This window comes from Gavia stellata, chromosome 3 (assembly GCF_030936135.1).
Source record: "Gavia stellata isolate bGavSte3 chromosome 3, bGavSte3.hap2, whole genome shotgun sequence".
NCBI classification, from domain to species: Eukaryota; Metazoa; Chordata; class Aves; order Gaviiformes; family Gaviidae; genus Gavia; species Gavia stellata.
The window spans coordinates 57,112,589-57,138,322 of record NC_082596.1 but is presented as its reverse complement, the minus strand read 5'-3'; the positions used below and the strand labels follow the sequence as shown (position 1 = coordinate 57,138,322).

Sequence of the window (25,734 nt, the reverse complement as noted above, 5' to 3'; positions counted from 1 at the left end):
CATTTTGAGTTCCTAGTGTCCAAAGCTTTATACATAGTGCCTGATATGCTTAATACAGAGCTCTTGTTGACTTTGATTGCAGTGCTGCTACTTCTTCAGCAGTGCAGACTGCAGTGTGGACTGCAATCAAATGAGTAGTGTGAAGAGTCTGGCTTGAGCTTTTTGCACAGCTTCACACTAGGCAAAGGAATAAATCAGGTTTCTCAGCATTTTACTACTTTCACTCTGTTTTGATGGTAATATCACAGTGAGCAGCTCCTGCGCCCTGTTGCTATCAATTGCTTGCTTCCATCACCAGATAGTTCTCCTACTTGAGGGAAATGTGCGACTGCACAGGGAGACCAATCTAAGTGCCAGTTCTTGCTGTTTAATCATGTTGCTTTGGTGGGGCAAAAGCTGTGTCAGCCAGATCAGTTCTTTGATATGGTTTGTAGTCTGGCTGCATGAACAGTTGCATTGGCATAATGGAAAAGCCAGCAGCAAATTTTGCATTTGGGATGGTGGGAACTGCCTGAGGCAAATTTGGAAACAATTTAAGAAGCACTGCTGTCAAACATGCAGCCTCAGCCGAATTTCTCTTCCTCTCTCCCTCTCCCCTCTGCCCTTCCCACATCAGTCATCTTCTGTCTGTTGCAAGGAATGAGGCAGGGGTCCTAAGAAGTGAGAACGAGATCCTAGTGATAAGTGTTGTGACACAAGCCTCTTGTACCCTTAGATCATGTCCTGGGCATGTTTTGAAATAGCAGCCTTATGGGAAAGGTGGGAGCGAGTCCCTCCACCGCTGGCACTGGGCCCTGGTTCCAGTTTCTGGTCCAGCAAATTTCAGTCTCCTTTCCCTTTAGTTGCTAGTTTTATCTCCTTGTCACTCACCTCTCATCCCTCCATCCCTCCTTACCCTGCCTGGTCATTCCTTGTTCTGCTCTGTTGCCCATCTCCAGCCTTTTCAAGAGAGTTCTTCTTGGGAGCGGGACTATGTACAGTCTGTCTGCAGTGGTGATGGCTTTCTCCATCTCAAAACATGCTCAGCAAGGAAGGACTCCTCAATTTGTAGTTGCTGTGCTCTCTGTCAGCTACTGGGCAGGTGCAAATGGAGGATGTTTTCAAGGCCTTTTAGCTCAGCCACCTATGGGTAAGTTTTCACACAGGTGGCAAAAACATGTTGAGATGTATGACTCCTTTTTCTGGCACATTTCAAGCCCCTCTTCCAGAAGTGAGGAAGCTAGACCTTGTCAGATAAGAGGACCAGAATTCAACCTAGGAAGAAAATAGATGGTTTTGCCAACTTTAGTCTTGAAAACAGCTGATCTACTTTGGTTGATTTTTTTTTTTTTATCTTTCTCTCCCCCCCCGCCCCCCGAGAAAACTTCATCCTAATGAAGAATTGCAGCTTATGCCATCTTGTGTTGTAAGGACTGCTCTGGCAAATTTTTACAAGGAAGTGAAAGATGAGTTACTATGATAGGAAATACGAGGCAACTTTAATAGTAGGAGGTGCTGCAAGCTCCCAATAGAAAGTTAGCTTGAAATTAGAAACATAGACTGAGGATAGTAACTTTTTAGTCTCTGACTGTTTTTTTAGAAAAACTGCAAGAAGTAGTATTTCCATTCCTTGCATTAATGTGATATGTAGACTTCAGCTTTCAGAATTGATGCTCTCATTAACTATTAAGTTTGTCCTATTTACAGGTGCTTATTTTGGTCAACTGTCATGTTTAGTGCTACAAACAGTGTTCACCAAACTAGAATTTAGCTTTTTATTATCTGTTCACTTTCGTTAATTTAAGTCTGCTGAAACTTGCACATAGTTTGAGTAGTCTTCTTCAGGATCTAACTTCTTCAATACAAACTTCAGGATGTGTGAATTGCTTATGGAGTTCAACCTGCTCATGTTTCAGAACATCTGAAGTTTAAATAAAAAGGCTTTTGTCCTGTGTGTTCCTGTTAATGTTTTGGGAAGAGAAACAGAACAGATTGGAAGACTTTTTTTCTTTATTGTCATGAACAGCAAACCTGTTCAGTATTGATTCATCTGGGGTTTCATTATGTATTTTGAAACTTTGTCAGCAATTTATAAACTTTACAGAGGATTTTGGTATTACTTTCTATAGGAAAAGTAGTTTAAGTCTATAGCCAAAGAAATGGAGTCCATAGGCATTTGATTACTTCGTGTGCTGTGATTGGTTCTGTTCCTGTAGTCTTCAGTGAAGAAGAGACTGCACACAGCATGGTACTTGCTTTGTCTTTGTTTTGTTTTATTCAGGCCTAAGTTGTCACTTCTAAGCAGTGTTCAAGAAAGCCAAGTGCTGCATGCATTGGCCATGTTAAATAGAAATGCAAGTCACATGCTTCTACCTAGCAAAAGGTTGTATTTTTAATGTATTGTGTTAATTCCAACTATTCCAAGGAAGATGGTTCTGGTCATAACATTAAGTTTTACGTGAACAATTCATATGTAGAAATTTAGTAAGGCATGCATATCCTGTGAGCAGTATACATCTTATTATTTAAAATATTGTAAATCAAATTACTGTAACTTGAGAGTAATTGATGAGTTTTCATCATTTTTTTATAGGTAATCAGTTCTCTAATAGTAATTACAGATGTCAGCAAATTCTGAAGGGACAGAAATACTTAGTACTTAGGTCTGAAATTGTTATTTTTTTTTTTCTGTGGACAAGTGGACTTATCAGGCATGCAGTAATGCCCTACTTCTTAAATTGAAACTGGTTTTTTAATAGTTGGAATTTAATTCACGTTTATATTTCTTTCCTTGTTTCTCCTCTCATCCCCCAAATAGATGTGCATGTTCTGTGGGGATTAGGATTATAGAATCATAGCATCGTTTAGGTTGGAAAAGACCTTTAAGATCATCAAGTCCAACCTGTCACGTACTCTCCCAACATCATCAGCCACTTGTGTTAAGGGTTCAAAGGGCATATTTACTAAAACTAATATTCTGTAATTTTATTTCTGTCCCAGTTCATTAAGTAGATAAAGTCATCACATGGAGCACTGTTTTCTGAATTAAAAAAATTAATTAAATATTTTTTTAAAATAGTCACCAACTTTGAAAGACATACCTGGTAAGTTTAACAGAAGCAACTGGTAAGATGCACTATCTTTTCCATCTGATGAAAATATCAGTAGCCTTAAAAAGCAAAGAATGAAAGAGAACATCGGTAGTTGTGGCTGATTGTCCTGCTCAGTGGGATCTTTCCTGCATGAGAGGCTGTGGCCAGAAGCACCCTTCAGGGCGTTTCTTCTCATAGTGGTGCCAGTGTTGGGTTGACTTTCTGCTTAGCAGTTTTCCTGGAAGTAGGTGGTGCTCGTATGGAGTTCAGACAGATTCTGACACTGATAATGTTTGGTGGCTTGCTCTCTTATACCTCTTCTTGTTTTATTACTGAGAATGTGGGACCCATCTTTTTAGTAGTTTAGCAGTACAGAGTGTAATTGTACTTGGGTTTGCAAAAACATGGTGCTTGTCAAAATGAAGCTTGACAAACATGCTGACATGAACACTTGAGAACATAGTTTGTATGTACAGGACTGTAAAAAAGCTCATTCTGGCAGTATGCTTGTAAACATTTATTGTGCCTTGTTTGGTTTTACTTTGACCCTGACAGAGCCAACAGTGAGGGCAGAACTGATGGAACAGGTACCTCATATTGCTATGTTCTGTCAAGAAAACAGACCTTCAATCCCATATGCTTTTTCCAAATACTTACTGCCTATTGTGGTACGATACCTCGCAGACCAGAATAACCAGGTAAGTGTCTTTTACGAAGAGTTTATTAGCTAAATGAATATGCCTGGTGTGAGGTTTTTCAATTTAAATAATTTAGCATCATACAAGTGTGTAATATTTTTGGGGTAAAAAGCTTTTGAAGGACGTCAAATACCTGGCATTCTGAACTTTAAATGAAGAAAAGTTCCAACATTTTTTCATCTAATGTGGTATGTTCTGATTTGGGGCCTTTCATCTGGTATTGTATTCTTACGGACAAAATCAAATAGTCATTTTGGTAAGCTTACATAATATAAATTCTGACAAAAATTAACAATAGTTATGAAAAACTGACTCCTTGGTATAATTAAATTTTTTAACATATTGTATGCCTTCATAACCAGTTATTTGTATATCGATCCAATAATGCTTTTAGATTAACTTGTGTGGTTTGTTTCTCTGCATGTATGAGTTAGCTTGTCTAAAGCTTTCTCTAGGCTTCTCCACATCATTTCAGACTAGACTAATCCTAGGTGATACATTAGGTATTTTAGGCGTTTGAGTTTGTCACTTTTTTTTTCTTGCCTTTTCCAGATTTACCATAATTAAAAATAGGTACCAAACAGTATTTTTCTTAATAGTTGGTTTGCTAATTCATGTATAATACAACAACCATACTTCTGCTTGATACTCTCTTACTAGCAGATCAGCGATTCTGTTCATCCTCTTAACCTCTGTTGATACTCCATAGTTCATCTGGCTGGTTTGCTCTGAAACAAAGATCTCAAAGGTGTTTTAAAAATTGCTGTGTTGTAGTATATAGTCTCTTGTTTTATATAATGTTTTCTCTTCTGATGAACTTACTTTTTGAGAGGCAGGGGTTAGCCACATATGAAGTAAATTATTAATAGTTATCTTATTTTTGTACAGTCGTCTTCTGTTAGATGGGACTAAGCAGAATTGTCTCGCAGAATTTAAAATACATTTGAAATAAACACAGTTATTCATTGTCAGCCAGACTTGTTAATCTTAGAAAAAGATTATTTGTTTAATAAAATTCACATTCCTTAGAACTTTGTTACTCCCAGTCAGTTGTGCTGCTTTTGCATGAGCTTTGCCATGACTACTTTTTTGACATTGCTGTCCTGTGTTTCGGGAAGTATCTAGGTGGACTATTCTATAATAGCATTGCCTTATTTTACAATATGCAGGTGTTCTTGGGTTCAAACATAGTTTGTTTTGAACATGAAGTGTTTGCAAAAGTGGTTTTTGAGCACTTGTCCTCTCGCTGAGTGCAGTTGGTATAGGTGTGTGGTGGTATATAGGTACAGCTTCCAAAATATAGGACACATTTAACAAAAACAAAAAAACCCCTGTCTTCGAATTCCTTGGTTCAGTTTTTGTCTTTTTACGATAGGTAAGAAAAACAAGCCAGGCAGCATTGTTAGTTCTGTTGGAGCAAGAACTCATAGAAAGATACGATGTGGAGACCAAAGTATGCCCTGTTCTGATAGATCTGACAGCTCCAGATAGCAATGATGATGTGAAGACAGAAGCCGTGGCTGTAAGTAACAACAATACCAAATCACGCAGTATAAAGTTTGCTTGAATGCTTGATGTTGCAGTGATGGTAGTGTGTTTCCAAGATGCACATCTATGCGGTGTTAAAGAGAAAAAATGATCTTGCTATCCGTAACTTCCCTGTAACTTTTTCCATGTTGTGTTACACTCAAGTCAAGGTTAGATTTAAATTCAGTAGCTTATAAGTTCTGTAAAGAAAAGCCCAGCTGGACAAAACAGCACAGGGGATTAATTTTATTGATTCCTAAAGCATCTGCTGTTGTTGGCTTTTTAGTTTTTTCAGGTTTGTTTGTGTTATGGAAGTTTAAATTGAATATGTGGAAAATTTCCATCAGTGGAAAATCTTTAACACTTCAGTTCTGTTGGTCTTTACTGTCTGTGTAATCTCTTTATTGATTTTATTTTGTTTTATTGGATGAAATAATAACCATCTGAGTTGATTAACTCATGGTTGGTTGGTGGGGGTTTTTTTGCATTAGACACAACCTTAATTACTAATTTGACACATAATTTTTAAGCAAATTAATAAGTTAATTTATAAAGGAGAAATGGCAGAAGGTGTATGTCCTTATGTTTGCCTTGAATTTCTGCAATTTATGTTGATGTTTTTTGCTGGTTGATTTTTTGTGTTTTTTTTTTTTTTTTTAAATTATTATTCTTTTTGGTTGAGCGAGACCTCCTTAATATTTTACTTTCATAATGTGGCTGGACTTGTAAACAATAAGCAGGCTGGGCATTATTGTATTTGGCACCAAATTTCTAGTACTTCCTTGAAGAAGCTTACAAATACATAAGAGAATAAAATTTAAAGCAGAATTGTTATACCCATCTTCATTGTTTTGAAGATATTGAAGCTTGAGAAAGGTTCTGTAGCTCGCTGAGCCACTAGAGGTTAGAAAAATAATAATACGGTATTACAGGAAAATTAATTTAAGTAGCTCTACTGATGTGTTTAGGAAAGTTAAACATAAAATTCTTTTAGACTACCTTCTTTTTATAAAAGTTGTAGTAAAAATCAGAACGAAAGAGCAGTTAGAGGGAAAAGCTGTCACTTTCTTTGGTGTGATACGTTTTTTCAGTGATTTTATGTTAGGGAGTTGCATATGCGCAATATATGGAGTATTGCAATTTTTAAGTGATACAGAAGTTGTAGAAGTCACTTAAGCATGCTAATTGTCAATAATTTTCTGTTAATTGTAAATATATATTCATTAAGTATTGGAATAGTGAAAGAATCTTGTACTTGGTGTTCTATTTTTGTAAGTGTGTTTGGTAAGATATGAGAGTAACTTCTGATAGTTCAGTTATCTCCATTAGTTAGGAATTTGATTTAGTTTGATGAAAGACCAATGTCTTCTACAGCTGTGTCGCATCATGACAGGGGGAGGGTAAAAATAAAACAAAGAAACAAACCACACAACACCTTTTTGCAGAAGTGGCCAAACCTTTTCAATTCAATATGTGGATTTTTTCAATACTTTTCATAATTTTCAATAAAATTATCTGCATCAGAATGAAAAGTAAATGTAAAAAGCCTCTGCTTAACTGACATGGAATTGTGTTGTGCAAGCATCCCTGATTAGTGTCTGTCTTGCCATTAGATAATGTGCAAAATGGCCTCCATGGTGGGAAAGGACATCACGGAAAGACTTGTTCTTCCTAGGTTTTGTGAGATGTGCTGTGACTGCAGAATGTTTCATGTTCGTAAGGTATGAATTATTGGCATCTGGTCCAGATTATCTGTGAAAGTAGTGTGAAAGTAGTGTAATGAACTTGGAACTTGCATTTGACTAAATTACTTTTTCCTGCTAGATCTCGTTTGTGGCATGTATAAGTGAATGCTATGGGGTTTCTTTGTAGCTTGCATTTCCACAGATTTTATATTTGACACTGAGTTTTTTTCCAGAGTCCCTATCTTTGTTATCAGAAACAAAGAAAGAATGTGCTTGTCCTTATGATTGTGTAGGTAGCCACAAAAATGTGAACCAACTCTAACTGATACAGCATCAGTCACCTGAGCTCATATCTCTGTGTGTAGATGGAATTAAAGATGCCCATTAAGATGAAATAAACCAGTACTCCATCAGAGTATTTAGGTGCTGAGGCTGTGTTTTGGTTTCACCCTGCCATTGCATAGCTTATTTTCCTTGATAACTGCTTATATTCTTTCATTTGACAGCACTCTGAACATGTTTTATTCTCCTTCCCTTTCACTTAAGTTCTGGGGTGGTTCTTTCGTGATGAAAAAAGGATGATTAAGTTTGAAATGAAAACAATTTTTTTTTTTTAAACCATGGCAACTGATGGAATGGGGCAGTAGCTGATACTGAGTTTGCAGCAAAACCTGTTTTTATGTTTTTAAAAGCTGTTTATTTTTTCCTTTGTTGTTTGCTGTATTAAAACTATGGTCTTAGCAGTTATTTCTTGCATTTTGTCTGCAAGGTATGTGCAGCCAATTTTGGAGATATCTGCAGTGTGGTTGGGCAGCAAGCCACTGAAGAAATGCTGGTAAGCTATTTCTTAAAGGATTTTTCTTTTTAATACAAGTCGGTAGTGGAGCTGGACAATATACAGAAGAAAGGGCAGCTAAAATGATTAGACAACTGCTATGTTCCCTAGTAAGGAGAGGCTAAAAAAGCTGTGACTCTTCAGTTTTGCTGACGTGACGTTATGATTGATGTTTACAAAATCTTGAAGACAATTACTATGAATACAGAACTCTTACTTGCCAAATTGCACAGTCTGGAGCCTGGTTTTCCATTCAAAATGGAAAAACAGGTGGTAGCTGGATGGAGCAGTGAGCGGAGGATCCTTAACAGTGCCCCTCATTCCCCTGGCGGGTCCAAGGAGCTGGATGTTGCTAGGCTTGGAGACATGACAGGGCTAGGGAGCAGAAATCAGCCTGACAGTTGCTGGGATCCTTCTTCAAGCTTTCTCCTCTTGGGGATGTGGACAGTGAGCTTGTTGAGGACCAGAGGAGGTTGATGAGTCAGTGCTATGAATTAGCGAGGGCCTTACATGGAGAGAGTGTAAATGCAGGCATGACTTCAACAAGAGGCTTTTTGTAGATGTGGTATTGGGACAGGTATGCCTAGTGTGACCCTCAGGGCATTTCTCACGTTTTTACAGCATTTGCTGCATTTTTCCCTAGGTACTGTGTGATTCAAGCCATTTGATAATGAAGTATCATTGCACAGATTTACATCCCATATGTTTCTTGATTGGGGATGTAAACTGATTTCTCTCACACAAAAGCCCTCTTAGTGATACATGTCATGAATTTGAATTAAAACTTTGCAGAGAGTGCAATTAGACTATGAAATAAAAAAAGTTGTTGTTATTTTATGTGAAAGCAATAACATGTGGCTGGACAGTTGGGGTTCTCTTTCCATAACAGAAAATGCCATTTCCTGCTCTCTTTGGATTATTTAAAAAAAAAAAAAGGGGGGGGGACAAAAAGCTGAGTGGCTTTAGACAAAACTTCATTTTGTAACATAAATGCTTTTCATTCAGAAACAAAGCCCAGAAAACTTTGCTGTAGAAAGTAGGAACAGCTGAACATCAATAATTGAGAACGGAGCTGTAGCCACAGTCATTGTATTACTTGCATCTTACCGCTCCGCCTGCTGCAAGCGAAGGCAGCCATGTGATGACCTGTATGTCTTTGACTGCCTCACCTGCACACTGTCCACCGTTTCATCCTTACCATTACTGTTTCTGAAAAATCCGAGCACATGAGCGACTTCAAAATGCTTCAGTTTTATTAGTAAAACCACTGCTCTGTTCAAACCTGTTTTCTCTTGCACCAAATGCAGTGTTTCTCTTATTCCACTATTCCTCTATGCGGTTCAGGTCCTGCTTTGTAAGGTAGGTGAGACAGAGATTGGTAAATCTAACAATGATAAGTTTAGATGGAAAAGAAAGGTTTTCTTTCTTTCTGAAGATGCTTTTCTTTTGCATTTCAGCGAGAATATTACAAAAATCTGAAGTGGTCTCTGATACGTAAAACGTTAATGCACCAGTATTCTTTATGTTTTTGGTTTTTTTCAATGTTACCTGCTTTAAAAGAATGCTGTAGAGATAAGGTTTTGTCTTATGATAAGTTTTCTGGGCTTGGTGATATTTTTGGAGTTGGTTTTTTGGGGGGTTTTGGTTGTTTTTTTTTTTTTTAATATAAATCAGGTTAGAAGGTTAGTACTTTCTTGCTATTCTTCAGACAGGTGAATTTTCCTTACCTGTAAGTAACACGGAAGCAACTGATTAGAAGGGTGGTGCAACTGAATGTGTGTTCTTTGTCTTGCAAGTGTTAAACTAATGCATCTGAGTATGAGAGCAGAGAATGAGATGAAGGAAATTAATGTGAAAAAAGAACTTGCTTTCAAACAAGTACTGCCTGTTAAGACTTGCAAACTTACTCACTATGTTCCTAACAGCTTCCGAGGTTTTTCCAGCTCTGCTCTGATAATGTGTGGGGAGTTAGGAAAGCCTGTGCTGAATGCTTCATGGCAGTTTCTTGTGCAACGTCACAGGAAGTCCGGAGGACAAAATTGTCAACCCTTTTTATTAATTTGATTAGTGATCCTTCACGATGGGTAAGAATTGCTTTTTATTTCCTGAATAGCTGTCATATTTAAAGGATTTTACTGTGATACTCCATATAGAACTTCTCCCCATAGGTGTGGATAACATAACTTGTTTCATGCACATCAAGCAAGAATCTTAGACTGCTTAGTTTGTCAATGGGTGTAGGGAGTCCCTCACACTTTCACTGCAGCATGTAAGAAAAACTGTACCAGCAGGATAGCTTTTCTTAGCTACAGAACTGCCTGTGACTTAACATTGCTAAAAATCATTAAGAAATCTGGAAAATTAGATGTGATTTATTTGTATTTCTTCAGGTTCCCTACCATGACCACCTTTTTTTGGGAGGAGTGGGGTGGTGGAGTGGGGTGGTGGTGTTTGTTGTTGGGTTTGGTTGGTTTTGGTTTGTGTGCTTGGTTTTTGGGGTGGTTTTTGTTTTTGGGGGTTTTTTTTGTCTTGAAGATCTACTCTTCAAACCTTGTTAAGTTTGTTATTGAGCAGACTACTTCTGAGAGCCTAAAAGTAGATCTTTTGCACAGGAGCTCTTGGATCCTGGAAAGTCATGCAAGTTGTAGCCCAGCAGAATTAATGAAATAATGAAAATTGAGGTAGATAAGATAATTGTTGAGAAGGAGAGAATAAATAGTAGCAGAAGGGAGGAGCAAATGAACAACACTGCATTTCTTTCCCTTTCCTATTTGGCTGAGTTTATAATCAGTCAAATTTTATGTTAGTGAAATATCTGTTCACCACACATAATTTTAACAACTTGAAAGGAAAAAATTCTCAGTTCAGCTTTCACATTTACCTGCTTCTACTATATAAATAATTGTGAATTCTTTGGTTGTGGGGAATAGGCCTGTCAACTTAGTTACCTGTGATTTAACTGGTTTTACTCTGCTTTTTCTTAACTTTTTTTTCACTTAGCACTTTATGTATACAGCTGGCTGACTCTTTCCAGACAAGAGCCTGTGCTGTTGCTTTCCTCAGTAGGCTTATGACCCTTCCAACTCCTAGTACCATGCATTTATGTTTTATAGGACAGCAAGATTTATATATAAAAATAATTTTTTTTTTCACCTTGGACTCTTTTCTACTAGGTTCGCCAAGCTGCTTTTCAGTCTCTGGGGCCTTTCATATCAACTTTTGCTAATCCATCCAGCAGTGGCCAGTACTTCAAAGAAGAAGATGGTAAAAACCCAGAGGATAGTGGTTCTGCACAGGAAAACGGGTAAAGAATTTGCTAAATCTACAAATTATTTTTTCCTCCTTGTTTTTCTTCTGTATGAACTGCAAGTTAAGAAAATTAACTTTCCTATATAAATTGAGTATCTTGGTAAATGGAAAGATTTCGAACTTCTCATCTTACTTAATAGACTACCAGAATTTTCAGTTACTTACTAAAAATACATGACTGTTCAGTGACTTAGGATACCTTAGGATATACCTTCTGTGATGAAATGACTGACTTGATAGACAAGGGAGACCAGTGGATATAGTCTACCTAGATTTCAGTAAGGCTTTTGACATGGTCTCCTAAGATCCTCATAGAGAAGCTGGTGAAGTATGGGCTGAATGAGCAGACAGTGAGGTGGATTGACAGCTCGCTGAATGTCTGGGCCCACAGGGTACTGATCAGCAACACATAGTTGGAGGCCAATAGCTGATTGTGTACCTCAGGGGTCAATACTGGGTCCAGTCCTGTTTAACATTTTCATTAATGATCTGGATAGCGTAGCAGGGTGTACCCTCAGCAAGTTTGCTGATGACACAAAACTGGGAGGAGTGGCTGATGTACCAGAGGGTCATGCTGCCATCCAGGGGGGCCTCAATAGGCTGGAGAAATGGGCTGGCAGGAACCTCTTGAAGTTCAACAAGAAGTGCAGAGTTCTGCCATTGGGGAGGAACAACCCCAGGCACCGGTACATGCTGGGGCCTGACCGGTTGGAGAGCAGCTTTGCAGAAAAGGCCCTAAGGGTCATGGTGAACACCAGGTTGACCATGAGGTAGCAATATGCCCTTGCATATCACATATCACCATTCTGTGATTCTGTTATTTATTTTGCTATGCTGTAAGTAAATCTAGTTTGGTAACTAGCAAGCTAATAGCATGTGTGTGAATTTTCAAGAGCATCTGTTTGCAGCAAGTATATTTTGGTTTTTAAATGTTCCTTTGCTTTGGCACTCGACAGTGACCAAGTCAGGATTACAGAAGGTGTCACAGCTGAAGATGAGCACAACAGGACAGAGGATCTGTCGTCACATGATGATAATGATGATTTTGCAGCAAAACTTGAAAATGCCATGAAAGATCAAAATACACTGTCAAATAACTCCCAGAGGGAAAGTGATTTCCAGACTGAGTCATCCTTCCATTGCACTTTGTCTTCAGAATCTTGTGGGGAAATGGCTGACGAGAACAAGCAAAGCTCTCATTGCTGTACGGCAGGTCTGCAGGAGGCTGGGCTGAATTCACAGGAAACCTCTATCTCAGAGCAGGAATTGTACAACTCTTTCCATTTCTGGAGGACTCCACTTCCTGAAATAGATATTGACTTCGAGCTTCAGCAGACTTCTGAGATAATACTTAATAGAGAAATTCAGGAACTCACTATGCCAGTGTCTCCAAACATTCCTATGGCAACAAGGAAAGAATTGGAAGAAATGATAGAAAATCTGGAACCCCATATAGATGATCCAGATGTTAAAGGTATAGTAAAGATACTGAACCATTTTTGGTGTTTGGAGATAAGCATATGTGGCTTTAGCAGTTTGGGCTTTAACCTTTCAGTTGTTTTAAAAGTCAGGAGTACTGCTTTCTCCTGGTCCTCAAAGAGATTGTGTCTATTTTGATTTAATTGTGAAAATTGATGATGAACTAAAAGGGAAGTTGCATTTGTATAAAGATGTTTAAAGGTAGTATGATTCCTTCCATAAATTGAATACACATACAGTTAGCAGTATAAACTTCTGACTGTGTGTTTTGACAGTATAATCAAATAGATGGTTCAATGGCATAAGCTGTTGATCAGGAAATGAATTTGTAATTAGCATACATGCAAAATAAGAAGGCAGATTAAGATTTTTTTTTTTAAATGTCAAAGTATGATAAATGGTTTTAATTTCATGAATTGTCCATACTATTTTTAATAAATTAGTCTTCTCCATTTTTCTGCAAGATCTTTATTATTGCAGTCTCATGTTGTTGACTTAAGTGTGCCAAGTTTGTTGGGTCAAACTGAGAATTGATCCAAACCTGACTTCTTGAAGTGAACACACATCCTTCATTTTAAAAACTCTTGAAGGTTGGAGAAAGGTTTTGTAAGTATGACCAGCTGGTGGAGCAGCACCTGAGAGATACCTCCTGGGTTAAAATGGCTTGGCTATTTCACACATACCTACTGGAGGTATGTTTCTCTTGGTATTTGTATGCTGAATAAATTCTAAGGTACATCAAGCTTGAGCGTCACAGTCAGAAAGTCCAGAGGTGCCACTAAGGAAGAAGCCATGTTATTCTGGAGCTGAAGAATCTCTAGGGGAAAGCATTCCTCTGTACCAGAAAAAGTAGGAAGGAAAAAGAGCAGCAAGTTGGGAGTGGGAAAAACATTTTAGAATAAACTAATACTGCTTTCAACTTCTTTTTGTTGTTAGTAGGTTGATACGCTAATAACTTTTCTTAAATCAATTTCGGGCTGCTTCTATTTAATCTATTGTGAAGTCAGCAGATGAAACTTTGTTGCTTAAAGAGTGCTTTGGGCACTCTCTCTAAGGAAGGAGATAAGAAAAAAAATTGCAGCCTTGCTAATGATCTCAGTCTTCACATAGCCCGTCTCTGAAACCCACTGTTAAAACTTGCACTGCTGTTTGGGTTTGTTTCATAAAACCTTGTTCTGTCCAATTACAGAATATATCTTAAACACTTTTAATGAAGATTTAAGTAGGCATGTATTTATACATCCAGAATTGTTCTGTGTTATGGGGTTGTTTGTTGTGTGTATGTTCATGTCTTGTTTCAGAGCAGTTTTTTTTTTTTTTTTTGTAGCTCTCTTGACTGGGTGTCAAGGAGGCTTTCTGTGCAGTTACTGACTAGCACTTGTGCATTTCAGTAGAAGAAAATTCTTACTAGGTTGTCAACATCACGGGTTCCCAGTGCCCACAAGTTAAGAAAGATTTGAATTAGGGTTACCAATGCCATTTATTCTAATTTGGGGTGGGGTAGGAGAGGGTGATCTTAATTACTCAGTCACCTTTTTATTCCATACAGAACTTCTGACTTGGTCAGGGCTGTGTAGTGAAGCCCCATGAAACACACCTTCTAAACCTTGTACTCAATGCAGAACTACTTGTTTCACTTTTCTCCTCTTGTCTGTACTTTTATTATTCGGTCTAAATACTTCAGAAGCTGGAATTTAACAACATGGCTGTTTTGATTGGGTCATGTTGCTATTTTAATTTCACGCAAAGTGCATTGAGGCTAAGGAAGTTGAGACCGAAACTGATAGAATAGTATTCATTTTACATGCTTGTCTCAAACACTAAAGCGCACATAGAATTGGTAGGTATCCAGACTTTAGTCTCTGAGTAGCTGACTTAATGCCTATGTTTTGGACCTTACACTCTGTAAATTGTGACAAGAGGGAGGTAGACTCACTTTGGGGGTGATCCAGAAGATCAGAGCCCTGATTGCCTCTTTGCTCATGTCAATACCAGGGATAATGCTTCCACCTTTACCATCTAAAACTGTTGTTGCAAACTGATGGCATAAATATTCAGTCCAAAGGTTGTCTTAATTTGTTATTTTCATAGAAATTTTATGAAACTTGTTAATTTCACAGATAATTTTGTCTCCAGTATACATGGCTTACAAGTGTTTGACAAAGAGCCCTGGTCCCAAGTGGTGCTTAGGGTCTTCCCCCCACCCCTCCCCAAGCCTAGGCATTACGTTCTTATGAGTCTTGAACCAGCCCACGCACAGTACTTCACAGCAAAGACTGAGCAAGCTAGGAATTATACTTTTTTTTTTCCTTGCTCTGTTTTTTTCCACTCTTTTTCTTTGTGAATTCCTGCGACCTTTCTCCTGCACTTATTTTCTTCATTGGTTTGCTGTCACACAAGTCCTGGATTTCTGCTTCCATGCTGTGCTTCTGTTTTTATCACTGCATTCCCAGCCAAGAGAGGGGAGCAGAAGATGCTACGTTGTCTGTGGTGGGTAAGCAGAGACTTGCCATACCTGAGAGCTCCGTAGGTACACATCATCTGGTTTCTATAGGAAACGGGGCAAATACCCTAGAGACATCACAAGATGAAGTGGGGATGAGTTAACAAAAGTGTAGTTTGGGAATGACACTGTAGTGTATGATGTTACGTGTGTGTCAATAAGGTGAAGTTGTTCAGACAGCCTTAACTCTGGCTGTACCTAGCCTCTCAGTGCTTGACTCTGCAACTTCAGCATCCTTCTCTTAACATGTTTTGTTTTGGAGAATATTTAACAAATTTAAAAAAAGAAGAAAATTAATACCTGTTGTGTGGAACCATATTGGCCAGGGTCATTGGCACAGGGTTTTTGAAGGTTCTTAAGATCAGATTGAATTTTTATTACTTGACTCTGCAGAATAACTGGTGATGGTAATAAGGTGATGTTCTTCACAGTACAATCAGTGGAGGTTGATGATTTCCATTTTGTTAGCTGGTTTCAGAGCCAGTCCCTGACAGCTGAGGCAAGTGTGGAAATTTGGTACTGGAGTTCAACTGGCAATGATTCTGAGTCAGAGGAGTATATTTTTTTCTTTTTCTTTTCTGTGCTTTGCGTTGTATATGCATCCATAGCAACTACACCTTTGTATCCCTATCCCCTCCCTCTGTATCTATTTTCCCTCCTATTTCCTTTTTTGTTTTAATGTCTCTTCCTTTCCGGATCCTGCATTCCTCTACTTCACATGTCTCACCTCACCTTTCTATGTTTTGGAAGGTGCTTCTTCCCTCACCTGCTTGCATCATTATAGCAGGAGCATTGAGAACAGAATAACTCAGGTTTTTATCTAAGGGGTACCTCAGCATATCATGACAAGGGGAAGCATCAGTTGAAAAGAAAGGCATTGCCAGCTCATGAGGCCCAGAGTACAGTATGTTCAGTGCATACGTCAATCTTCCAGATGTCTTGGCTGCCAAACACTAAACTACTGTTTACGTACACAGAACGAACTGTGGTTGTGTGGGTTTTTTGAGTGTTTTTGGTTTTTTGTTTTGGGGGTTTTTAGGTTTTTAACTTGACTGTGTTTTCTGGGTTTCTGTAGTGCACCTCCCTATCATTAGAGCAGTTTCCATTTCAAACTTCACATCCTTGCTCCAAGGCATGGAGACGGATGAGGTCTCTAGCAAATACAGTTTTTTAACAGTGACCAGCAACCGCCATAGAACGTATTTTTTTTCTGTAATCTTATTCTCAGAAAGGGGTGAGCTGCTTTAACTGAATCTCACTCCCAGAAATCTTTACCTTGAGGCTTTCTTTCCAGAGCTAGCTTGTTGCCAAAGTGGTAAATCTGAGTAATAGGTAGTTGAGCAGTCAGCAACCAAGATAAAGACAGCCTGTCTTCTCACAGACAAACTCTACTGGCTAGCAGAGCTACACAAGCTAAGCAAAGTTAAGCAGTGGTATGTAATTCCTGTTAATAGGACTTTTCTAATCCACTGACCAGACATCCTGAGGGTCTCAAACTGGGAGATGGAAACCTGCACATTCCTCTGAAGTATGCCAGCTCTGATAAAATTATCACAAGGTCGTTATTCAGGTCACCTTTTTCCAGCTCCCTGAGGCTGCTGCCATCTTCACTTACTTCAGAGGTTGCTTTTCTTTCCCCAGATGTTTTTATTTCTTTATTTTTTTTTCCCAGGGACACTTTCTTCAGCTTTATTTATCTCCTTATGTTCTGCATAGAAAGTGGTAAATCACATAATGTCAGCTTTTCTTAATATTATTTGGGGGAAGAGAGAAAGCCTGACTTGGAGGTTACAGGGGCTAACTGTGGCTTATGCCAGCTACAGACTGCTTTGCCAAATGGAGACCTAATAGGGATAAACCAGCCCAAATGTGGGATCAGTTGATCCCATTCCCTTATAAAAACAATGTTTATAAGTTAAGCTACTAGCACTGCCTGCAGTAAAAGTCTAAAATGTCTTGTTAATGGAACAGTAGGTGAGGAGGAAGAGGAGAAGAAACTCCTTTTGTTTTTATGTTTTAATTACTTGCATCTCTGTACCCATTAATGCAGCCTGTAGCTTTTGCCTCTGAATAAGAAGTGAAGGTAAAGAAGGCAGATCCTTTAGAAAAAAGAAGGGAGTGTGCCACTTAGAAATATCAATGTCTTCTAGTGAAACATCAGGAGAAACAAAAACCGACAATAAAGCATATTGAAAGGACAAAAACTCCTGAGGACCAGGAAATGTAATAAGGCCAGGTAAAATGTAGTTTTGAATTTAAAGGTTGTGGCAGTTATTTTAGGATGCAGGTACAGTAGCCAAGAGTAAGTAATTCCTTGCTGAAAAATACTTCTCACCTGAAGCAAAAGTTAAAGGAAGAAAGAGTTAACTAGGAGATGGTTTAAGATCCAGTGAACATTGACTTTATCTTACCAATGCAAGACATGAGTTCTGTGTTATGCGCAAAACTGACCTTTATGTTCCAATTTTTACTGAAGGTAGTTGTGAAAGCTAGTTAGCCAGCGGATTCCCTTCCGGTCTTCTTCCCAAAACCTTGCTTCCCAAGAGCTCTGAGGCATTTCTGTGTCATGTGTAAGAGGGGAGCATTATCATTTGCTTGTACTTTTAATGGTTTTCTGGAAAACCTTGCCTGTCTTATGGTTGTAGGAAAGATCTTTGTGGGAGATGGGGAGGAGCAGCAGCCACCTCAGTCAGGAGGGTGTCAGCACAGATCTTGGACTGTGTCTGTGTGTGACGGGATTATGAGGGGATGTGCCCTGGCACCTGAAACTGGGGTGGTGAAGATAGCTCATTAGGATGCTGTCTCAAGTTTCAGCATCTTCAAGGCAGCCACCTAGAGCTGTGCACACATATGCACATATTCACGTATGCACTCTTTTTCTCTTCCTCTCTCACTAAGCACTCCACCATTCTGGAGCCTTCCATAGTGACTATGGGTGGCTCTTTTTGGCTAGGACCTTAATATGTTTATGGACTTCAGGTCATTCACCTTTCAGTGAATGACAGCACTGGAGTCACCCTTCATGACGGGACCTATGGAGAAGCACTCAAAGAAGAAAGAAGGCACTTGCCAGTCAATGAAATCCTTGGCCTCTCCTGTCCTTCATCCCCAAGTCTTGGGATTGTAGAATTGACAAGAAGCTGAGGACATACATGTTTGTGTCATATCTCCTCTAGGGCAGGCAGAGGAAATCGGGATACGTGTGGTCTCTATCCCATTAAGTCCCTAAGCAAGGGTGGTCCAGGTGTGCAGGTTGCCAGTGGGGCATGGGTGTGGAATATGTCTTGGAAAATTCCCAATGACTGCTGTAGATAACGTCACTCTTGTTACTGGAAGTAATCTTTGGAGCTCTGTGTGGATTTTTCAGTAAATACATATTCAGTGTTGTAGCACTATGTGTTACCTAGTCAGGGTAAGCTTTCTTGACTTTTAAGTGAAAATACGAAGAGTGTACATTTTTCACAAAGTTGTCCTTCATGAATTAAGTCTTACTGAAAAATGTCTCCTTGATGTGCAGCAGAATATAATTCTTTTTAATTTTCTTGTTTGATTTCTCTAAATGAGTCTAAACTGGAAATCAGACAGGCATTTCTTGCCCTAGCAGGTGCTCTGAAATGGCCACCTATTTTGCATGGTTTTTGGGGTGATTTATTTAAGTTTTGGAGGAATTTACTAACCTTGATCTTGTTTATTCTCATGGACCTTAAAGTACAAAGGTTTATTGTCAGTGAGCTGACACTTGAAGAGTGAAGTCATAGCAAGCTTTTGTTAATTTTTCAAATGGTAGAATTCCTAAATTTTATATATTGATTTATGAATTATATATTATAATACATATATATATTTTGAAACTGTATTTTCTGACATAATGTGTTTTATAGTGGAAGTATTAGTATGATGTTTGTTTTGTTGTTAAGTTTCTAACTTCCTGTGGTTCTTTCCTGTTGAGGTGAATGACAGCAATATGGCAAGAATATCTTTCGGTTATTCTATCAGAAATTTGACACAGTTATGGAGCTAGCATTGCATATTGTAAAGAATTACCTTTACTCCTGCTCATCAGACTCAGCCTAGAAACCAGTGAACCTGTAGTGTGTTTTTCCAATTTTTGCTAGCTAAGATTGTGCTGAGTTATAATTTTGCTTCTTGTAACAGATGTATTGCATATCTTCTATCTACAAATGAGTCCAATTTTATTTAATTCTTGTTGATAACCCTATCAGAAAAGCTAGAGGGAGAAGTCAGATTCTGTAACTTAGAATGGCAATGTGGGATTAAAAACAAGCATGTGGTTTGTCATGTCATTTCACAGTGAGCATTTAAGAAACCTTGGAAAAGCCAAAGTCTATGAGGAACAGAGCTTCTGGATGGCTGGGTAAATTTAATGGCTCAGGAGATTATTCCTCCTTACCTCTTGGAAAGAAGTGGAGAAGGAGAGAGGCAGGGTAGATCAGTCTGCACTGAATTCTGTGTCACTTGCAGCTGAGATTGCCTCTGATACCTCATCTGCTTAGGTCAGGCTTATCCAAGGAACATTGCTCAACAAAGGTTTTTTTTAATTAGCAGTAAGCAGAGGGATGGAAAGCAGAGCAGTCTCAGAACTGCTGGATCTTTTTCAAAAGAGTGGATGGCAGAGTGTGAAGTGCTAATGCTTTCTTTTGATGAATAAGAGGACATCAAGCAGTGCAACCTTCATTATTTGTTTGGAGGATGCAAGGAGGCTAAAGTATCCTGTCCAGAAAAGAGTTACTGGGGTCTAGCATCTTTCTATATGGATCTTGCTTTAGAGTTGCTATAAAAACGTAAGAATTTGATGACCATATATATAGAGAGACACAGCCTCTCAGAACCGAAATCCTTTCTGTATGAATAAACCTATTCTCAACCTTTTACTTGAATTACTCTTCCTTTTTCTCTCTTATTCTCACTTCCCACAAAAGAGCCTGTCAGTAAGTTAGTATTCGTGTGCTGTTCTGCCCTAAAGACTATTTGCACCATTGATATGTACTGAGATTCTTAAAAGAACTGATCCTGCTATCTCTTACTCTTGGGTTTTTTTGCTTTAAAGACAAATTTCACTGAACTGTAGGGTGGCTGAGCACCCAAGGAAAAGAGTGGAGTGTTAATCTGCCTTACAATTTATGTTAATTGTCCCCAGTTTGGGATTTACTAACAGTCAATAATCTTAAATTTGTACCTCCCCCGTAGTTCTTCCGCCATCCTTCAGTTAATTAGTCACTGTCTAAAAGTGGATTTGTGGACATGCTAAAAGTTTATTACAGTTCAGTCTCTCATGTATTTCTCTTTCATATGCTGCAGCACAAGTGGAGGTGTTGTCTGCTGCACTCAGAGCATCCAGTTTGGATCCTCAAGAAGAGACAATGACCAGCATTGGCAAGGGAACAGACTCACAGGCTGAACTAACCATCAATGACCAACAAAATTTTAAACCTATACTGGGTGATATTGTGCCTTTAATTGGTGACACTGTTGAGGTAAGAAGTGAGTTTTGTACCCTTTTTTCCTTCCTTCCCATTAGGATTTCCAGGGCTCCAGTAATAGAGCTGTATTTTGCATTCATGCAGTAATTGCAGCCAAATGCCTCCTACTTTTGGCTAGTGTGGTGTTCAGTTTTGTTGGCTGGTATTGAAGTGCTAGCTATTAAAATAAAATTAGTTGTGTTGAGTGCCTTTGTTTTTACCAGTTCTGTGCTTGTCCATGTAAACTCTTGAAATTGTTTCTGTTAAAATCTCTGTTGCGACTATCACATTAAGATGTTTGAATGCTACTACAGTGTATTACTGTGAAATTGCCTTCCTGGCTGGCTCCTCCACCCACCCCCTTCCCACCCCCCCACCCCCACATCTGGAAAAGGAGGTACTTTGTTCCCTGTGTGCTCCCTGTGGAAGTGTTTTATTGTAGTTCACTGGCCTGCATAAGAGAAGTTTAGGACCTGCAATCTAGGATGTTGTGTGGACTGCTGAAAGAGAAAGTGGATTCTAGTGATCAGTAACATTTTAAAGTTTTTTGTGCTTACTACTTCAGCACCCCACCACTGCCCCCTGCCCAGCTGAAGTCTGTGGCATTTGGTACTATCTTCTGTTCTGTACTGTGTATTAGGCCAAACCCACTATGTTCACTCATAGTGCCACAGGCTCTGGTAGTATTAAAAGATATAGCTATGTAGAAAACCATGGTTCCAAAATACGCTCCATAAAACCACAGCAAGTGACTTTTTTGAATCATATCGCCTAAATAGTATTTTCAGGTGAAATTTTGATAAATGTCTTTGTAAGTTCCTAGACTTTTCAATCCATTGCAAACATTTTCAACCTTCTTTAATTAGAGCAGTGTTTCTCGATGACATTTAATTAACTTTTCACCTAAACTGTTGGACTACCATGTAGCCCAAAAACATTTGGGGAATGGAGGAATGTGACATTTACTTGGATATCACTGTTTATACACAATCATAATTTAATGCTACAAATGTGGTTCGTTTGTTTCAAAAAAATCCAAAACAACCTGCCCTCAATTCCTGATGTCAGGTTTGATATGTTTCTTTATCATAGGATCTGTCGTAGTCGCTTCTTTCTAATGCTAACCTGTAAAATGACAGTGTAAATGTATCCTCTGTCCTTCTAGTTTTTGGGGGTGATGAGGGTCGTGGTTGTTCAGAGGGACCTGCCCTGCATTTTATTTATTAACAGAGTATGATGCTGACAGAAAGTTTAAGAACCTGTTACATTGCTGGTATATGTTGGTTTTGCACATTGCAGTTTTAATCTTTAAAAGGATGCTCTTAATCTGTTGGTTCCTTGTTTGTAACTGGCACTGAATCAGTCCTCATTTTACAAGTGAAAGGATATTATAGAGGTGACCTAGAATTTGGGAATCAAGCTGTGATCTGTTGAGCAAGTGGACTGTTGCCCCTAGCAGTGAAGAGAGCTCTCATTTTCGCAGGTGGTTTTTTGGTGGTGGTTTTTTTTGGGGGGAGGGTGTTGTTTTTGGTTTTGTTTTGTTATTTTTTTTGTGGTGGGGTATTTTGTTGTTTTTTTAAGTATCAGCAAAGCAATGTGTCAATAGGGTACTGGACACTTTAGAAAAATCAAGCTTCAGCATTTTATATTTGAAAGCAGCCTTCACAGTTCTGCACGCATATCACAAAGCGAAAACACACTTTGCTTGTCCTTCTGCAGCTGTATTGGCTTCTGAAGGAGTTAATGCTATATGTTAAAGAGAGATTCTCTATTCAAATTAAAATAAGTGTTGTAATAGAGTGAACTGGTAAGATTTTGGGACATAGATGAAGTTTGTTGAGGATGACGGTAGCTCTTTTACTTTTCTTCAAGAGCCACCATTTTTATTTTCTTTAGGTTGTATGCTCTCTATAAGGTTTGATAAATGAATGTAAACCTCAAGAAAACCCCCAAGTCATATTCCCAGTGGATGGGTGTGGGAGTCCTCATTTTTTTGGTTGGAGGTAGAGGGAGAAGGGAAGGAAAAGAAAGAGAAAGGAAACGGGACTACAATCAGCCCAACCTTTTCTGGCCCAAGTACCTCTCTTCAAGAAGAGGGTGGATGCCAGAAGGAGACTGGACCCCTGAGACTGGCCTCTTTTCTCTGTGTTTGGGCCATCTGCCCTGTCAGGAAACGCCAACACCACTTGTCCTGGTGCTGTGGGCTTTATGTGCAAGCCATGGCACAGAGCAGGGGTCTGTGGAGTACAACCACGGACCTCTGTTATGCTGCAGCTAAAAGAAGCCTTGCATAAGAGATTTGTAAGGCCGTGACAAAGATTCTGCATCTCAGAGGTGGTGGTTCACCGGTTTGGTATGCAAGAGGCTTTCAGGCTAAATACTGCTGAATTTTATGTCCTGGCTCTCTGCAATGCTCAGTTCGGTGTGTGCATGTTACATGGGAAAAAGCGCAGATGGAACTTTATCTGCAGGAATAAAGATACTGCATTGACTTAAACACCAACTCATGTGGTGGTTCTTCTGTACTGAAGCTCTTCCTTTCTGGAATGCATATTTGACTTTAAAAGTGGCTGGGTAAAAATGTTGCCATCTGTGACACCCTTCAGTATATTTAATTGTTCAACTTAGTTCAATCAATAAAGTATTATTTTTGTCTTTTTTAAACTTAGCCTTTTAGAGTTGGGGTAGCAGAGATTGTGAGATGGAGTCTTTTCATTTTTATTGTAGCAGAATGGATGACTAACCAGGTCCCATGCACCTGGGCAACTCATTGAAAGCACTGTGGCTAGGTTGTGCTGGCTGCCTCGTAATTTCTTGATTTGAAAGGGGTCAAAGCTGGTGGCTTTCTGGCAACGCTGAAAATTATCTCTTTTTCTGAAAAGAAAAAAGACTAAAAAGGAGTGAAGAATTGACTGACAAACTGAAGTCCTGCAGAGATGGTTTTCAGAGCCTCTGGAGATTTTATAGTTGGAGCTGTATGCTGCTGGACACATTTAGTTACGGAGTCACTTGCAGATCTGTTCTTTCCTTGGCTCTTTGACACCTTCTTGCTGCTGCTTGATAAGCCCGACAGGTGACTTGGGCTGCTGTGCCAGCGATATGCAATTGCCTCACAGCCCTGCCTGTTCTTTATCACCTGTAATTATACCTCAGCTACTAAAATTACAACCCAGTGCTTAGATGAAAGCAGGTCATGGAAGAGGAAAAAAGCAACTATCTGAAGTCAAACCAAGGAGGACAGATGGTATCCTGGAGGCTTTTTAGAAGAAGCTTGCTTGAAAATTTTCATTGTCAAACTGATCTGAACAGCTGGTAGAGTAGGCATGTTCTTGGTGCTTGTGTTGACCCTGCGAGCTCACCCTGCAGCGTCTGTGAATAGATACCTCGGCACATACCTAGCAAAAATGCCTTTGTCCTGTTCTACCAGACAGCAGCCTGATCTACTTTTCAAATATTCATCACATACTTCTTGAAATTCATGGTTGATTATGAAAAGTCCATTGTATTTGGGGAACTCCACTGGTATAGAAAGTGACAGTGCATCCCCTCAGCAGCATAGTTAATCATAGCATATCAAACCTCTGCTGCTTGGTAGAGTTCTGAAGCAGAGTGTCAGTCCTTGTGTTCAAGGCCCAGATATATATCCAGGATGCTTGAATGATTGCTAAAAATTATTTTAATAGAACTGCTGAGAGGAGTGATGACCTGTGTCAGCAGCTATGGTCCACTAGGACTCTGTATTATAAGGTGAAGCTCATCTGTAGAGAAGTTTATAGAATAATCACCTCTAGAAAAGGAACAATAGCGCAAGTCTCATCAGTTTCTACTCTTATGCTTTGTTTGGACCTTTTTCTAGCACAAATCCAAAGCAACAAATCCAACAAAAATCTGTTACAGATGTGTTCTCATTTTCCTTTTAGGGGAGAAGCAATGTGACAGATATCTTAGTTACATTTTCCTTAATGCAATCTCAAAGGTATTCCTCTCCTGTGACTTTCATTCCATAAGAACCAGAATGGAGCAGAGGAAGAGGAGCCTGTGTTTGAAATTGAAAGCAGAAAGATTTATCTTACAGGCCTTTTGATTTTGGGGCTGTAGCAAAATTGTATTTGATATTAAAACATGTATTCCTTTAATTTAAGAAAAAGACGCTGAGGTGAGAACAGCACTTCTTGGTGTTGACATTTGCTTTGTGTTTAATCCTTGAGTGTATTTTGTGTGACCTTTTTTTTTCTGTTTTCATAGAATATGGATTCTACACTTCATTATATTCATAATGATTCAGATTTGAGCACCAACAGTAGTTTCAGCCCTGAAGAAGAAAGAAAATCCAAAGTACAGGTAAATGACAGTGACGTCTGTTTTTCCTACATGTATCAGATAAGTAGAATTTTTTATGTATATGGGGACTTACTCTATGTATTTCATTCAGTCATTTCTGATGTAATGTATTTTCTATTAAATACGGCAAACCTCTTAAATAAGTAGTTTTAAAATATTCTGAGTTTCCAGAGATAATGGCGTGATTCAGCAGTTGTTTGTGTTTTAGTTATGTGTAAGAGATGACGGTGTTTTTTGACATGAGGTTGTCATAGACTTTTAGGCTCTGGTTTCGTTTGGTTTAATTTTCTACGGAAACTATCCTGTAATGGAAGTCAGGTTATTGAGGAAAGAGGGTTTTTTGTTAAATGTTTTGAGTAGCACTGCCCCCACCCCATGACAGCTTTTTGCAGGGAAGTTTTCAAACTTTTTCATTAAGCTCGAACTGTCTCTTTGTTATTTTTTTCCCAAAAGGAATGGAACGTTTGTTATGACATAGTTCAGTACTAAGTGTGTCACCCTGCACCAGTGTGATTCCTTGGTGGGAACCTCAGTCCCTCTTGTTGCTTATGTGAGCTGAGCTTTTTGGCAGCTGTGTTAGGGAAATGCTCTTGTGCATCCCTTTGGGTAGAGTCAGTGCCTGAGATAAATGGACAACAGCTGAAGCAAAGACAGTGCTGAAGTCAATGCAAAGAGGTTTTCATGAAATTTTTGTTCACATGCTTTAATTTCTCAGTGGAGAGAAGGATTGGTCTTCACCAGAGATCTCTTTGTCTCTAGAGAAGCCTTTTCCTTCCTGCTGACTACTTAGGGAGTTTGGAAGCGAT

The 25,734-nt window shown here is 38.9% G+C and overlaps 1 protein-coding gene across 1 annotated transcript in view; it reads left to right on the top strand.

Moving 5' to 3' along the window:
• Nucleotides 1-25,734, top strand: part of PPP4R1 (protein phosphatase 4 regulatory subunit 1) — a 57,527-nt gene that overhangs the window by 20,033 nt on the left and 11,760 nt on the right. The window contains 9 exon segments of the mRNA XM_059836128.1: nucleotides 3,627-3,769; nucleotides 5,145-5,291; nucleotides 6,910-7,017; nucleotides 7,751-7,816; nucleotides 9,742-9,900; nucleotides 10,990-11,120; nucleotides 12,082-12,599; nucleotides 20,427-20,602; nucleotides 24,833-24,928. Coding sequence (XP_059692111.1) covers nucleotides 3,627-3,769; nucleotides 5,145-5,291; nucleotides 6,910-7,017; nucleotides 7,751-7,816; nucleotides 9,742-9,900; nucleotides 10,990-11,120; nucleotides 12,082-12,599; nucleotides 20,427-20,602; nucleotides 24,833-24,928 — 1,544 coding nt within the window.